The sequence below is a fragment of the Rhipicephalus sanguineus genome, chromosome 4, assembly GCF_013339695.2.
Source record: "Rhipicephalus sanguineus isolate Rsan-2018 chromosome 4, BIME_Rsan_1.4, whole genome shotgun sequence".
Lineage (NCBI taxonomy): Eukaryota > Metazoa > Arthropoda > Arachnida > Ixodida > Ixodidae > Rhipicephalus > Rhipicephalus sanguineus.
In genome coordinates this window covers 209,001,729-209,019,077 of record NC_051179.1, presented here as the reverse complement: position 1 = coordinate 209,019,077, position 17,349 = coordinate 209,001,729, and the positions used below count along the sequence as shown (strand labels likewise).

Here is a 17,349-nt window from a genome sequence, read left to right as displayed (position 1 = left end):
GTTACATAGTTTCCGTATACATTATTAGCGTTTATACTCTTATTGAGGCATAACAAATAGATTTCTGTAGGTTTTCGCTCGTTTTGTCGTCTTCTTAATTGGAAGGTTGTCCTTAAGGAAATTATAGTTACGTTGTATTTTGTTGAACTATTGCATATCATTTAATAATACATGAAAATATTTGAAGTAGCCGTCAATTTTTTTGGTAGAGCTATATTAGCGCGAGTTTTTCCAGAGCAACGGAAAGTAGACGGAAACTCCGTTTTTATTATTTTTCTGTTTTGTGTTTCTCATAATTGGAGGCGCAGAAATTCAGAGACTAAATCGCCTGAACTGTCTCGAATTACATATGCACTAGTGCGTGTTGTGCTGTAGGGCCGGAAAGTACGTTATGCCGGAGAAATCAGTGCAAGATGAAAGTTTATTTGCATTATGATAAGTGGCAGCGTTGCAACAAGCAATCTATGCAAGCGCTCAGGAATTTTGGAGTGCGTCGTATGGGTGACGCCGTATTTGCTCTTTGCCGTGGCATATTTAAAATTTCAGGCATTACATATCACGCACGTTGGCGAGCGCCAGCGCCATTGTATGCCTATGTGCGATGAAAAATGCACGTGACTTCAAGACGGTCTTTAAAAAATTATTCAAAAAGTGCTTAAAATACGACGTGGGCTATCGCGGCATGTATCCCCGTGTTTCGAGCCAACGCAATATACACTGTTGACAGAGAGCGAAAATGAAGGATACGTCGATCATTGTCCACAAGCAAGCAAAATTGAAAATATGGTTTATTATAGCTTCTAAAACATTACACGCACCAACGCATCAGAAAATATCTCAGTAAGAAATGACAACGGCCCAATATTCTTCACGTACCTGGAAATGCCGCTGTAATCAACTAAAGTATAATGGGGCACGTACGTGAAAGATGCAATGCCAAATTGTAAATCGGACTATAAATTATGTTTTGGCAAATAAAGACCAGGCATTTCGATCATTTGCTCAGCGAATGATCCAAATTCTTTTCGAACGAATGATCGAAATGACCTTTCCTGATTGCCCAAAATAAGTGCAGACTAGTTAGTTTTTCTAATTAATATGTGAGAGACTGCCTAATTGTAACTTGTGGCAAGATTTTAACGTCCCTGGCTTCATTCGGAGATATATAAGAACTGTGTTCTCGTTTTTTAAAAAAAAACTTTTATGCCTTCTACGAGATTATACCCAGTTTCCTCGCTGCACTAACCATGCCCTGTTACTTCTTCAAAGTAAGAGACAGGTAAAATGTGATTGGCAGACAAATTAATAGGGGAATGAGCCGTTTGTATTAAAACATGCAATACGCTATCCAGAGCTTCTCAAAAACGGGTTTTATGAACAACGCAGGATGTATCCACACAGCAGCCTTGGCAAAACTTTGACGAAAATGAAGAGTGTACCTCGCCACGAAATTGGCCAAGTCATGCGTGTCAATCATTTCCTTTATTAAATTTCTTAAATGGGCCCCGCAGCACTCTTTGAACATAGAAAAAGCTGCCGATCGGTAGTCAAGGCTCCGTCGAACCAAACGCTATTGTGCAGCACGCAGCAGGAAACTTGCATTTTCGTTAAAAAACAGTGGGAAATCGCTCGCTTTCATCATGGCGAACTGCGCGGACGAAGTGGCTGACTATGTAGCTCGTAAGGGAGGACGCAATGATTGGCTTATTTCATGATCGCAAAAACATCCTCGGTAATGTTTGTATGGCCTGTTTTAGTTTGAACAATAAGTAATAAAATTTGAGTTGAATATTTTAAAACGTGAGGGTGGGTCACCAGCGGAGCTCTTAACAGACGACACAGGCGTGAACAAATTTTGAACAACGGTACAAAGTCTTTTAGTGTATTGATCAGTCGTCATTAATTGGCTTGATCGGTGAGTCATTAAATTTTTGTTGTGATGGTAGTGACGATGGTATCGTGGTCGGTATGGTACGCACATATCAGCTGAAGTGCAAGCTTGAACGCATTCTTAGCCAGAGACAGATATATATGCACGACCAGTGGCGCGTGCATTCCGGGGTTTGCACAATTTTTGTGCCACATGCGTTTTTGCTGACACGCAGGAAAAGATGTTGCAGTTTGACCGCAAGGGCGAAGCAATGAATGCGATAGCAACGAATTGTAGTGTTACACGACGTGAGTCTGGCAGCTAACTGCTTTGTATGAGATCTCGCGTAACTACAAAACGCTCGTGTGAGAGAATACGGCCGCTCTGGGGAGAGATGCTCTCCGCATAGTCACTTCGCGTTGAGAGCCCAGCACGTAGAAGTGTATATGAGCCGCCTGCTGTGATGGCTTTCGAGATAGTGCGCGCCAGCGATCGCAACCGCGCCCTTAGGCTCAAAGTTCAAAGTGGCTGCTCGCGCGACAACTCCAACCCCCGCCCCCCACCTCGTGTCTTTTTATGGTCGTTAAAGAGGGGCGGGGCGTTTCCTGTCTGGCTCGACGGCAGGCCTCCCGAGCTGGGTGATGTTATCGCATGCACCCTCCGATCGACGGAAATGGACCGACTCGTTTGATCTCTGCTGCGACCGCGTTCGTCGGCCTCGCTCGCGCGCTTTTACTCGCGGTAGAACATACAATGCGCGGGGGGATCTTATCAATTTGGACTTCAAACCGGAAGGACATGACGGCGGCGGCGACGGCGACGGCAAAAACCCGTCGATACTGTCCATATAATTGCTATCGCAATAATACACAGAACCCTAGCCATACGCAGCTTCGCTTTAAAAGAAAGCATGCATACTTCTATCTTAAGAAACACTGTAAAAGTAACTATCTTTGTACTTCCGGTCTCGGTCGATGGGCGTCGGAGGCGACTCGCGGTGTACTGCACGCGCACCATTTCACTCTTCGTGCCTTAGTCGGTCACTTACCCATGCACATTCATGCTTCTGAAGTCACCGGTGAGCTTAATTGCGACTTCACAATTCGGTCCTTTACATGCCTCACGAGCAACATGCATTGACACACGTCGCTCTGCGTTTAGTAGTTTGAATTCGCGTGAAGATGCGCTATCTTGATTGGAATACAATCCGTCAGTCGAGCTGACGCAGGAGAATCCCACTGCGCACGAGATACTCACGCAGCTCGACCAGACTTTTGCGAAACACTAGCGCTTCTCATGCTGCATAGTTACCGTGGCCGCCGTTGGGTGCTGCTAGTCCATGCCTAAGCTTGTACTCCTGAACTGAAAGCTAAGTAAACTAAATTGGCTGCAGCCCGGACCGCCATAACGTATAACGGGTAATAAATGAGGGAAATACCCCAGGAATGGTTATAGATATCATACAGTCGTTGTTGCAGTGGAATATCGGGGGGTGTTGGGGGGACTGGTAACAGCGCATATGGCCAGGAAAATAAGACACTGATCCGTATGGGTGAGTTAGCTACTCAGATTAAGTTAACACATATCGACGTTCTTTCACCTGTAGCAACGGTTAATCTCTTAATATGTCTGGGTGTGTATTCTTGATTCCTTTAGAGAATAAGCCACGTATACAGGCGTATCGCGTAACACGCTGTGTGTGCCTTTCGTTTTCTTGGTCTTTCTCAATTCCTCGCTGTGCGTTACAAGATGAAGTTGTACCCAATGCAGCCTTCTTACTATACGTGCACGCTACCAAACCGATGCTTTCGCACGAGCGCCGCCTCGTCCCAACGGCGCGCTCGTCATCATATTGGAAGTGTGCGAACACGTTCGACGAAAAAGAGCACAGAAATGCTCAGGATCATGATGCGCGCTCACGTAGCTTTTTACCCCTTTGTAATCTCATATTTGTAACTTCCAGCGTGTTAGTTGGCATGAAAGAAGAGGATAACCGCTTGCCCTGTAACTTCACTCGTACGTAATGGGCGGGTTCCAAACACTTTGCGGCAAGCGATTCGTCAGACAGTATGCTCCGATAGTGCGGTCGTCTCACGATTACTTGGAAAGTGTTGCAGCAACACTTTCATAACTGCTAAAAAGCTCTATATGCGAGCAAGGTGTGAAATTATCAATGTTTCATTTTTATGCTAACATCACGAGAAAAATGTCTGTCCTACTGTCACGTAAGACGATCATCGTTATAAATAAACGAAAAAACGGAAGTAGTTTTCCTGGGGCTTGGTTTCGAATCGAGGTCCTCACTCTCCGGAACCGAATGTCCTAACCAGTAGGCTACGCACACATACTTCCACAATGAGAATCTATCTGAATTATTTGAATGCCGTTTACTGGCTGTACAAAACAAATGTAAACGTAAAAAGCTTCGTTAAAATCTTTTGTGGTGGTGGAACAAAAGCCCTCCCTAATGGCGCGTTCACACTGAGACATTCGGCGGCGAGAGCGCGCGGAATCCGCTTCGGCGGCAGCGAGATCCGCCGGAAAAGCCCGTTTCGCGCCGATCGGTCGAGGACCGATTTTTGCGGCAGCTGCCGCCGGATTCCCTCACCGCAAACCAATCGGAACGCGAGTCGAGCAGTCGAAAAATGGTGGCATGCTTGTGATATCGCAGTCGCCGAAGCCCGTAGCGACAGTGAATAAGTCTTTCGTAATCATCCTGTAGTTCTCGACAACTGCCAAGCGTTGTCGCGGTGAGCATTTTTGGAATACACCATCCCGATCTCGCAGAACGGGTAGCATTACCTCGGCTCCACCAACCTTCTGGCGTCTTGCAAATCAGGGCGAACCTACCACAACTGCTTGCGTCGTTTCTGGTTCGGCGAATGCATGTTTCTCTCCGTCAGACATCGCCATAAAGTTACTTTCCAGCAGGCCCAGCAGTTCGACGACCCTGCTCCTGTTTATGCGCTTCGCCATAACGAAACACGAACACAACGCAGAGCGCGTCGATGCCAGCGTTCCTTCGCGCGAAGGGACGATGACAACTAGGCGCCCTAGTTTCGGCGCTGCGTTTGCTAAGTAGTGTGAACAATGTGGAATTTCGGCGGCGCGCGAATTCCGGTCGCTGTGGCCAGCGGATTCCCCAGTGTGAATGAGCCATAAGAGAATATGCGAAGTTGACATGAAATATTGTGCACACCATGAAAATTCTAACTTTGTGAAAATTTTAGGTCAAACACGCGTTTCAGTAATCGCGAGATGCGCCTTCCTTTGGGCCGTTGCAGATGCCGACAAACGCTTGGAAGGTGAAAGGCGCCGTTCCGATTTCGCCCGTCAATGTTCCATGGAAGGCCGTAACGATGGAGCTTTCTACAGCACAGCTGTACGCTGAGGCATGACTTGGAAAACTTGCGAAGGAGATTCTGCGCTGTTTTAAATGCGGAGCATTTCTTAGTCGCGCCTGCGGCGTCGGCGGCGCTGTCCACACCCCCACTGCGCATGCTCGGCTCGTCTCGTGCCGGCAGCAAGCCTCTCCTCTCCCTCCCTCCCTCCTCTCCCTCGAACGCGGGCGGTGTGTATATAAGCGGCGGAGCGTGCGTTCGGAATTCAGTCAAGGGCGTCTTTACTTGGCTTTCGTTTGACTTGACGCTTTGCTTGACTCGAGTAGATGCGATAGAAGCAACAGTACCTTCAATCAGCGTCCCACCACTCGTTGAAGGCAACGTTACCCCACCTTCACCATCGTCGGCGTCAACAACAGCACGCAACGAAGAAGACAAGGCTGCGAAGAGACGAGCATACGACGCTGAACGCAAGCGTTTGAAGCGAGCTGCGGACCCGGAACTTCGCGCACGCTGGAGCCGTTCAAGTCGTACTTGGTGTGCGCATCGTGTAACAATTAAGCATTCCCAAGCCATACCCAATTACGCAACATTCACGCGATAACCCCACCACTCTGCGACGCATTTATTCGAGTTCCCCCCGTGGGAAGATGCGGGCGACTTTTTTAGGGGCGAAGCTCCTTAAGGCGGCACCCGTTCGTCCCTCGTAGTCGTAGTAGTCGTAGTGCGTAACCAGTCGTAACGCTAGTACCAGATCTTGACCTCCAAGGTGGTGCCGGTGGGAGATTTTTCCTGTGCGTTGTTGAACAATAAAAAATTCGCAGCGTGCGCGTTAACTAAAAGCCGAATAATTCTGTCTCTCATTCCCCATTAGCAGCCATTGGCATGTTCCAGTAGGAAACGTTAGTAGAAGTAGAAGTGTAAGTGTTAGCTAAAAGCCGACTTCTTCTGTCTCTCATTCCCATTAGCAGCCATTGTTTACCTCCAAGGTAGTGCCTGGTGAGATTTCTCCTGTGCGTGATTAAACAATAAAAATGTTGTTCAAAACGCCGTTGATTGATGAAATAAACCAACGAAAGACGCCAGATGTTTTGTAAAAGCAGAACGAAAGAACGCCAGATGTTTCTAAAGCAAAATGAAAAGACACCAGCTGCTTAACGAAAGACACCAGATGTTTTCTAAAGCAATGCTTTTCTAAACAATGAAAATTCACAGCGTACATGTAAAATTAAAGTGAGCTGCAAGTCGTCGTAACTCGTCGAACCTTTTGTATAAACGCGCCCGATATCACGTCGGTGATGATGTACTGGGCAGAATTCACGGAAGATTCACGGTTTACCGATGAACCTTCGCAGCTTCGCCCACTCATCATCATTCACTCCGTGGATATGCTGTGATTTTTTCTTTTAAGTGTGTGTTTAGTTACAGCCGATTTATTTCCTAGCGCAGTTGCTTAAAAAACGGAGTTGTGGTCTTGCAAGGTATCACAAATCGGATGTCTTCGTGTTTTTTTTTTTTCTCGTTTGAGGCGTTTTTCTCACCCGTTAGACATGAAAAAGAGACGTTCAGCTCTGCTCAACGCCGGCATCACTAACCAACTAATGTCTCAGTGGCTACAACGGATATTAAAGTAAGTCCGCTGAGGACCATACAGTTGCTTCGCCTGCCGTATATCTTAGTAGTCGAGTATATGCATCAAGCACTGTGTTGTTTCGCGCAATGCTAACGCAAGAGTGTTCTGTGACAGTGCACACGAGCAGCTGGTACATTTACTGCTCAGTACCTCTTTTACTATATTTATTATTTTCTTACTACAGCCGGCGTGATGTGCTAACTGGTATCAGTAGAATCTGAAAGCACGAAAGCGATAGAACCTACCAGTATACGACAAGTGCTGTAAATGGTGTGTCGTAAGTGCCGAATTGCAGCATTGTTTTGGTGTTCATTGCGTCTTTTTTGCCACTTCACTGAGGGCGATCATTTGTAATTCTGTTGGCTGCCACCGCTGTATTGCAATAAATACTTATTACCGAGAATAAGCGGAAATGAAAATTCGCATAAGCTTCAGACATGCGCATTTATCATCATCTAAACCCAGTGAAAGGCATACTAACTTCAAAACGCCCCTTTCGTGAGAAGAAAAGTCGCACCTATCGCTTTAAGGTGCGAGTTTTTTGTCTCTAATATTCCGCATATATCGGTGGTTAAATGGCAAATGTAAAACCACATCTTCGTTCCGGTAGACATGATAGGCTGCATGCAATCCGAGTTTTAAGCCCTGTACATTGCTGTAACCGTGGGGCAATCGCTAATGTTTTCGTATTCCTAAAGTAGAACCCCGGCGTTTTTTTTAAATTATATTATTATACGGCAGTTAAGAAATGGTACTCTAACAGATATGCTGGCTCAAACTGATTAGAAACGCTTTACGTATTATTAATTTACGTGAGAAAAAATGATCCATCCTAATCGAAATGGATCTTGCTTCTTCCAACGTCTGCAATGACGTCACAACCTTTCCCAACGTTGTAAACAAAGTGCACGTTGTGAAGGCGTCAGAGAGACCGGGGGTGTCATCTAACGACGCATCCAGCTGTGCCTACACTTCAGAACTTGGCAATGGCGATTTGAGCGATGAATTATCGACGTCTGTTTCTGACCAGTGGATCGATGAGGTAGCCACGTAGCGTCTGTCCTGTCATTTCCTTTCCGTGCCTGCTGTTGTCCACCTCATAGATTTAAAAAATCACAGGGTCCCTTACGCATTCAGCTAAGATGACTCGAAGGCGAAAGCCATCTTTATTTTCTTCTCAGTCGATGTGTTTCTTCTCAGTCGAAGCTTTCCACACTTCACCTGGTTTTGCCCGCTCTCCGTGATCATCCCAGCTTTGACCAAGCGATGATGTCATATGATGACGTCATCATGTGCCGTCACAGTGACGTCATGAAGAAACCGCAAATATTGGCGATCTGCGACGTCATGATGACGTCATATGGTGTCACCACATGACGTCATCATTACGTGATGACGTCATATGGTGGCGTCATCACGTGATGATGAGTTCTTGCATCACTCGTGTTGGCGCCGACGCTGCGTGACGTCGACGCCTCCGACGCGGGACCCCAATCCATTTTCACGCTTGATGATGCATGTAAGGCTTTCGCCTTAATAAGTAGCCACGAAGGCTACGACTTCTGAAGCATAGGGTCGCCCGCGTTCATGGATATCATTCGGAACTCGGTGCCAGTCTTGAACATTCGTTTTCAGGAAAACGGAATGACTTGTAGTCGTATATTTTGGCACGTATTATTGAATTACCACAGTGCACATATATAGCAAATTTAATGGAGATCAAAGGACATCATAAAACTCCGGAGTTGTCCTTCAACGCCCCCCCCCCCCCTATACACAAAGATTATTACAAGTGAATGAAAGTCGAAAAATTTAGCCAACTTATGTTTCGGTGATGAAAAGCATATAAAGCAAGGACCAAAAAAACAACAAAATAAACGAATTTATAGGGGAATAACATTTCAACCATTTGTTAGTTAGTGACGACTATACGCAGCGGTGAAGAACGGAAAACTGTCTGTGGCATATTAGTAAACCCTATGTTTAGCTTTGCGCAAATAATGTCGGTCTTATAGCAGTACCTACGTGCCAGTTTAATTGCCTATCAACACAGAGATATCACGTGTGAGCTTTAACAAATAACGCCATTCCTGCACCACCGTATTTGCCGGCGAAATATGACTGCGCCCTTTATTCCGAAGCCTCGTATTCTCCTACGCAAGAATTCATCAATTCGATATACACCCGTCGGCAAAATAAGTCGGGACGCGCGAGCGACGACAGCAATCAGATAAAACTGCATCGCCGCGCCATCTAACGTGGAAAATGCTTGTGCGCGGCCTTTCAATCTCGCAGCCATATCTTTTTGCTCGCTTGCAGCGGACCAGCGATTACGTGTAGTGTTTTGCGCTAGGCGTCGCTTTCTTTCTTCAATCCGTGACGCGCTCAGTTCGACGGGGGCACGGAGGCGGTGAAGTGTACGCGGCTCGATATGCCCTGATTAAAGAGATAGCATATCTTGTCTCAGTGGCCAACCGGTGCCACACACATCATTACTACTCTGCACGTTGAAGCGTACCATGTGATACTGAAACACGAACGAGGGCACCGAAAACGAAAAAGCGTTGAGCCGAAAAAGCGCTTCAGTTTATTAACATAACAAGAGGCAGGCAGATCACATTTCACATGCAAAAAATAGGCGGACTAGAAAAAGAAAAGAAAAAAAAAGGGCTCGCTCTAATCGGAGATGTCATGGGTTGACCTTAAAGAACAAAAATGGGAAAGCAACTGAGGACGTGCGAAAAACAGCAACGGCGAAACCTATGGCCTATGCCGTATTGAGTTGTCATTACAAAAAGTGAAACCGTTGCATCACGTGGTCGCACTCGACACTGATCGGCAATTTTTCTGACACGATACCAAACGATGCATATCTTCGGAACTATTTGCTGTGATCACGCTTCCTCAGAGCTTGCGATATCTTCTATAGAGAGCATGTAAATCACAACGCGTTCCGCGTGGCTGCAGAAAGTTACAAAAACGTGGCAGCAGTGATGAGCTCAAAAAAGCTGTGACAGCTCAAATGAACATAGCGTGTTCATCAATGAGTAGAAGTTTACTACTTCTCTGTACTCTAAGTGTGAGCTCTTCGAACTACGATAAAATGAGAAGGACGCTTGAGCTTCGCCTCCAAGAGTAGAACACGATAACCTGATCGGGCCTAGTTGGCATTGCCTTCTCCATATTTAGCCTCAACGTGCCGTGAGGAAAAGAAAACCTGTGCGCGTAACATTGAACACGATTTCGCCCCGCAGAACGCGCTGATTTTTCGCGCACTACCAACGACGCTTACATAGACACCGACACCGGAATATCTGTGAAAGGAGCTTTTGACACCAGCGCGTTAAACGAAAAGTTCGGCTTCTCTGCGTTGTCTGTTAAATGAGCCGCGTACACTTCACCACCCCCGTACCCCCGTCGAACTGAGCGCGTCACGGATTGTAGAAAGAAAGCGACGCCTAGCGCAAAACTCCACACGTAATCGCTGGTCCGCTGCAAGCGAGTAAAAATGTATGGCTGCCAGATTGAAAGGCCGCGCACAGGCACTTTCCACGTTAGATGGCGCGGCGATGCAGTTTTATCTGATTGCGGTCGTCGCTCGCGCGTCCCGACTTATTTTGCAGACGGGTGTACATACGAGCTACTTAGACCATCAATGCTTCTCGATTACACTGGTAGTGTCAGTAACAACCCGACTACTACACCCAGTTTCTTGCTTAAAGCTGTGTTTTTATTGACAGATCACTAACTGCGACGACAGCATTTCTATTCAAAAACTGCTTAACATCATAATGTCTTGGGGTAATCAATGACAAGGGATAATCAATGCTTTTCAAACGTAATATATTTTTGAAGAGCGACAATTTAGAGCCTAAAGAGAGCGAGAATTACGTAGTCTGACAGTAATAATGTAGTATGATAAATTAAAGCTGCGCGGTATATAACAAGATGTAACTTGCGTCACTGATATCAAAGCATTAAGAAACCTCTTATCACTTGAGGCAAGCCCACTGACCGTACTGTTTGCGTAATCTCACAAACTTTATCGCAATCACCATCATTGAGGACGTTTTACATACATGCTGCTAACCGAATTTAGCATCGCCTATGTCACACGTTCGGTGTTTAATTTCAGCAGGTGTGTACTAAACTATAGTTCGCCGTTTCATGCCACCTATCGCTGAAATAATCCACTACACACAGCTATGCCTGTATTAAACGTGATACATTCGTACTAATTCTGAATATCACGGATGTCGCCAATTCAATGCTGTGTTTGAATTGATTTTACCGCGTCTACTTGTTTGAACATGCAAGCGTCAATTTATATGCCCGCTTTACTGTTGTTGTTAACGACTGCACATCTGTTTCGCTGTAACGAGCCTATGTAATGCCCGTAAATGGTTTTTAGGGCTAGCAAAAAAAAAAAAAAAAAACAATCTTTAGAACAGACTAGTGATGTTTCAGTAAGTCGGGTGAAATTGATTGCTAAATATTTTCGTGAATGTAAGCGTAGTGCACAGAAGTTAAAAAAAACAGCCGAGAGTTGTGCCCACGAGTGCTGATAACTCGGGACAAATAGCGTACTTACGACCGCAGCTGCTTTGCGGCAATACACGTGTGGAGGGCTGGAGGCACATGTGAGTGGGGCAAAAGCACAGAGAAGGCGTCGAAGAGAAAACATAACTGAAGTCAAACACTCACCGTCACGAAGCGCATTGAACCCTACGACAACAGCTTGCCTCTCCCGTCGAGCCACCGCAGGTTTGCTTAGGCACCTGTTTCCGATTTACTCGATGCGGTAGGCTTCGAACGCCTCTCTGTGGTAGGCGTTGCTACATTCATAGATCTTGTTACAAATCTGGGCGCGCGATCGTAAGCAAAAAAAAAAGAACAAAAAAGTGGAGATTGATCTTGCAGCGATGAACTTGTTCTCGTCTTTTTGTTGTTTTAATTTATTTGACAGCCTGCAAGTGTAGCGTGAAATAAAGCGGTACAAGTATGTGCGCGTATCTTGTTGTTTTAGCACATGTTTGAGTTACTTGCCGCATAGCCATGCTGTGCGAAACTTTTTTTTTATTTCCGATGATTCCATGTCCTCGCGATTGTGAAAGTCTGGTGGCTCGATGCCTCATTGGTGAAAGCAATGAACTTTATATTCTTCCAGAGCTCACGGGAGGGGTGTCACTTTAGTCAGCTGAAACACAAATTTCATTAATCAGTCGCCTCTTCCAGCTATCAAGTATCGGAAGCCAAGTCTTCAAGGGAAGCGCCGTATTTGGTTGGAGCTCGTCACAAAATACGTTTCATCTTGATCGCGGCCGTATAGAATCACTTGCGTACGCTTAACATTCGCTAGCAGCGGTGAATGCGTTCTTACATGGTGTCAAACTTGTCGTTCGGCGTTTTGCCGTGACAATGTTAAAGCTTCTTGTTACATTTCTGTTGTGCTGTCGTGCCGTAATCGCGAATTCCGTGCGGCTGACGTAACAAAGTTGGAGTGACGTTTTGTTACTGAACACAAGGCCCTAGATATGAATTGCGTCCGCACCAAGAGCATTGATACATAGGCGGAAAGCAAGAACTGTCGGTGATTACTTTTCGCAAACAGCTTAACCAGTGCTCAAATTCTTTCTAAACTTCGATTCCCTCCCCCCTCTTCGCAAGCTGCGTAACTCTGCACAACGCCCTTGCTATGTGAGGTTACACTTAACGGATGAGCCCCTATCAATTATTTTTTTCAAAGCCGTTGCTCACAGCTGTCGTATCGCACAAACGACTGGATCGTTCTTGTTTCGCAAGAGAGAGAGAGAAATGTTTTAATGAAAAGCTAGAGATGTTTGCCTGCCTATTCGCCTGACATGCTACTCCAGGTGCTGTGTGATGATTATGATATATACACTGATAACCACACACACACATACATAGACTACACTGTTTACAAAGTTTCGGTCAGGCTTGTCACGGCTATAGGCCACATGTGGCATCAGTGTGGCGTGACTGACGAATGGGAAAACGCGCTTACGAAAGAGAAGTCTTGTGAATTCGGCCCCAGGTCTCTCTTCGTGAATATCGAAGCGGGTCATGAGAAACGTGTTACGCCGGTCACTATCGTGGGCACTATGAAAGGGAGCAAGCGAGCTCCTGGAAAATAGCGTCAAGCACAAAGAGAGACGATTCGCAGCGACCGCTCTCGGAAATAAAGTGAAAAGGGTGCCGCGGTTCCGTTAAATGTCTGCACGCTCGCCTAGCTATTACTGATAAAAAATTACCCCAGTTCCACCCAGTGTGTGTGTGAGAGAGAGAGACTCTTTATTAGAAAAACAGATTTTTGCCCGCGTCTGTATACCGCTGGCATGCTACTCTGTGTAGGGATGGGGAATGGGACTGACAGGCTAAAGAAGAGAGGGAAGGAAATAATAACAAAAAGAAAGAATATAAAGAAACGAAATGCGCAAGTGAACCTGATAGAAATATTTACGAGTGCATCAGGTAAGTGAAGCCTTTGCTGTATGATGTTATCATGCAATCAAAAAAGCTTTTCCGACTAGGCCAATTTTTGACAGGTAACTAAACAGTGACTGTAAAACCCGTCGCTGTTTAGATGGGCCCGGCACTGGGCCTAATATGTTGTATAACGTTAAGTGATCGTCACAATGTGAAATCTGTAGAAACATCGGAGCTACGGTTCTGCTGTGCTTCCCTTCTGGGTTTCTGAGATTTTCTGCGTTTCCCCGTTTCACTGTGCGGCTACCGTTTCGTCCGCGACCGAGTCACTTACGCCATCTATGGGTGTATCTGTGAATCGGAGCGTGACCAGCGCGGACACTCGTCTGTCGTCATGCCCAGCTTTTGAAGAGCTCTGCTGTTAAAACAGCAGCTGATAGCGTACCTCGGGCCACTCGCGAGAGTAAGACGGGTATGCTGAGTAGAGCGCAGCAGTGCGCTTGCTATAGATCCGCACAAAATGCCGATTTTCCATTCGCTTGTGTGCGTGTGTGGCCGTGCAACTTTTAAAATCAAGATACAGCAAACTATGATTTAAAAAAATCCAGCCAGATCCACTTCGCGAACACTGACGAAACAGCGCAGCTTATGCCCGTCATTCATCAGGCTATATCGTGCTTCTGTGCTTTTCAAGTCTTCCCTTCGCTGGCGCTTAGCTTCGGCCTCTCTTGCGCGAACATCGCGGTTAGCTCGGCGACGACATGCCCGTTCTCGCGCAAGCTCTCGCTGACGCTCACGTCGAGTGGCTTCTTCATCGGGAGAACGAGAAATATTCACCATTCTCAAAGCGCGAACTCCTGACCACTGACACTGACACGCTATTTTACGCTCCACTGCGCCTCACCGTCACCCCATCTTGGAGCGTTTCACGAAGGTTCACCCCTCGACATCCTCCGCCCTCACTCTCGCAGCACGCCCTCGCCTCTAGCAGGACGCCCTCGTCTCTCGCAGCACAGCGCAGCCCTCCCCTTCTTAGCGAACCTGACTCTCGCCACACTGCAAGCCCACGGGATCACTTCTACGCCGACCCCGGACCATGAAAGCCTCGACCAAGAACCGCTTCGCTTTTAAAAAATCAGGGGCCCTTCGCCTATCGGGGAAATAGGACGAGCGAAGCTTATCGTGGGCATGTCTGACGTACTGCTTTTCTTTCTTTCTAGGTAGTGGCCGTCTCCGGAACGCTGTTTTCGGGCGGAACCGGCGTGGCGTCTTTCATGTTTTTTCTAGTGTTCGTCAGCCTGTAGAACTACCCAACGAAAGGATCATCACGAGATCACGAAAACGCAATTTAGGAAGTAAATTTTCTCGAAGTCGGAATTTCCCTCAGATGCGCAATTCCTGATATCGACCTTACGCATTGTCCAGCAGATCCCTTTTAGTCCGCCAACACGAAATCCTACAATGAAGCGCCCACAGGAAGTGTTCTGCTTCCGAATTTTTTTAACACGAAACTGTTTTATGCCGGGGTTCACCAAGACTTCAGTGACGCATTTCCGTCACGGAAATGACGTCGAAAAAGTACACACGACTGAATGCCAAAAAACTTGAAAGAAGAAGTTTCGCCAACGTGAGTCGAACCCACGACCTCAGGCGGTCCACGGCAACAGATGCCAAGCACACTATCCACTGCGAGAGCGCCACTCACTCTGGAGCCTTCACAAACGCGCTTTTCATGTCTTACACTTTCCTCTCGCAGCGCTGTCGGCGAGGTTCTGTCGCCCTCTGGGAGCGGTAAAATGAAGTAATGCACCATGACCGTAGTAGCCTCCTCGATTAGCTTCTGCAACGTGTCGTTGCTACGCGTCCGTCCCATTCGGCGCGTTTCTAATAGGAGAAGTGCAATTTTGTCAACTATTTAACACACCACGAGGTGGCAAACATAGCACAAGCCTCAGCCTCGCTCACAGCATCCATCCATTTTAAAAATAGTTCTGCCACGCTCGCCAGCCTCTCCTGGGATAATACCGCGTTCCCCGCTTACGCTCGCCCCGAGCGAAATCGAGGTGCCGGGCTAGAGGAGAGACACGAGGCGCGTTGCGTTTCCCTCTAGTCAGGCCACAGTGTTCTGTTAACTTTTATTGCGACAGCAATTATATGGATACTCTGGGCTGGTTTTTGACGTCGGCTTCACCGTCATGCCCCGTATGTGCATATATATATATATATATATATATATATATATATATATATATATATATATATATATATATATATATACACACGAAGAAAAATAATAAACGTGTGCAGCCTACGACTGCGAGTGAAGACGAGGAAGTTAGGAATCCTATGGGCAAGATGGCTTCGTGTCTGATTTATCGCGTTCGCTCATAGTTTTCTTTATTAATGGTGCCGAAACCCGGGAACAATGCGGAAATGTTTTAACTTGACGGTGCTGCTGTTCCTCCTTCACCCGACAAGAATGTCCGTTAATCTCGCTTCTCGTCGGGCTTTGTCTTTGTCTTGAATTTGCATCGGCTTCACCGTGCACACTGGCTGCGCTTCAGCACTGCGCCTCCTCCTCCAGTTGTGCCAGAAGTTGCCGGGCGCGGGTGCAGTTCCAGCCTGCATCCTGCAAGTGACCCTCGACAGCGCTGATGTAGTCCTGCAGCAGCCGCTTACCAAGCGGCAACGCGTGCGCCATGTCCAGCGGCCGATCCCACCGCTTCGAGTACGTCACCAGCCAGAAGCACATCTCGCCGGCATACATGAGCGACAGCGCGTGCACGTAGCTGTAGATGCATTTCTCCAGGAGTTCCAGCACGTCTCTTTGCCCTGACAGCACCGTGACGTCTTCGGCGCTCAACGGGCGACGAACGTTGAGCATTGCCGTCAGGTGCTGCAAGCCTTGCTGCAGCAGAGCAAGAAAAGTTTCCTGGTTGGCCATTAGCCAACTGTGGTCGTTATCTCCCTCCTTGCTCTGGCAGAACATATAGACCAGTCCTCCCTTGCGCCATTCTATGCACTCGGCAAGCTCCTCACCGAGGCCTTCAACTACCGTGCTGAAGCCCATGTGCTTCGTGATGTTCTCAACATGTTCCAGGCTACGGATTATGGCATGGACTCGTTCTAGAGAATCACCGTCTGAAAAGTCGTTGTTAGCAAGACGGTTCTCTCGGCAGTATGTGACATCCAGAATAATCTTTGCCAAGTCCTGTAGAACTTCCTTGTCTTCGTCTGGTACATTGTCCAAGTGATGATGAATAGTCGCCATCAGAAGGAACGGACTTGATGTCGACCCAAAGGGCACCCGTGTCATACGCCATTCCACAATGTCATGGCTTGGGCTAACGGGAACCTTATCGAACCACAGAAAACGGAATGCATCTCTGTCAGACTCCTGTATCTCAATTTGAAGAAACGCCTTTTCGATATCCGAGTGAATAGCGATGGGGTACCAGCGAAATCGTATCAGAATCTGGAGCAGTTCCGGATTTAGATTCTCTCCTTTATCGAGACACTCATTGAGAGATGGCATGCCCCGTTCGTGAGAGGACGCGGCAAACACGACTCTCAACTTTGTCCTCTCTATGAGGCATATAGTAGACTGCTCGGTCAATACATATATATATATATATATATATATATATATATATATATATATATATATATATATATATATATATATATATATATATATATATATATATATATATTATATATATATATATATATATATATATATATATATATATATATATATATAAAGGCCACAAAAACGTAATTTACAAAAAATTCGACAGGTCCCATGCCTTCTTGAAATCGGTTTCATGCGAAGTAGGCAGCCAGTAGTTCTATGCTGCATTTTTCGGCAAGCATTACGAGGCGGATCGACGTGTTTTTGTAAACGGAGGAGTTATATGCACAACGTGGGCGTACCAGGCACGCCGACTACACTTTTAAATGGTAACGTATGGTCTGACGTAGTATCAGCACTCATGTTGGAGCACAGACCTTCTGTATTATCGACGCGAAGTGCACGCTGCGGTGCGATGATCTGA

At 46.6% G+C, this 17,349-nt stretch overlaps 2 protein-coding genes across 2 annotated transcripts in view; one reads left to right on the top strand and one right to left on the bottom strand.

The window, feature by feature from the left end:
* Nucleotides 1-17,349, top strand: part of LOC119391067 (monocarboxylate transporter 12) — a 136,447-nt gene that overhangs the window by 56,906 nt on the left and 62,192 nt on the right. The gene's annotated exons all lie outside the window — the stretch shown is intronic.
* LOC119392019 (RAB7A-interacting MON1-CCZ1 complex subunit 1) lies at nucleotides 15,749-16,826 on the bottom strand. The gene has a single exon (XM_037659654.2). The coding sequence runs from the start codon at nucleotides 16,824-16,826 to the stop codon at nucleotides 15,852-15,854; it is 975 nt and encodes a 324-aa protein (XP_037515582.1). The 3' UTR covers nucleotides 15,749-15,851.

Excerpts from the sequence above, each read along its gene's own strand:
- LOC119392019 (XM_037659654.2), bottom strand. The coding sequence starts at position 16,826 with ATGCCATCTCTCAATGAGTGTCTCGATAAAGGAGAGAATCTAAATCCG.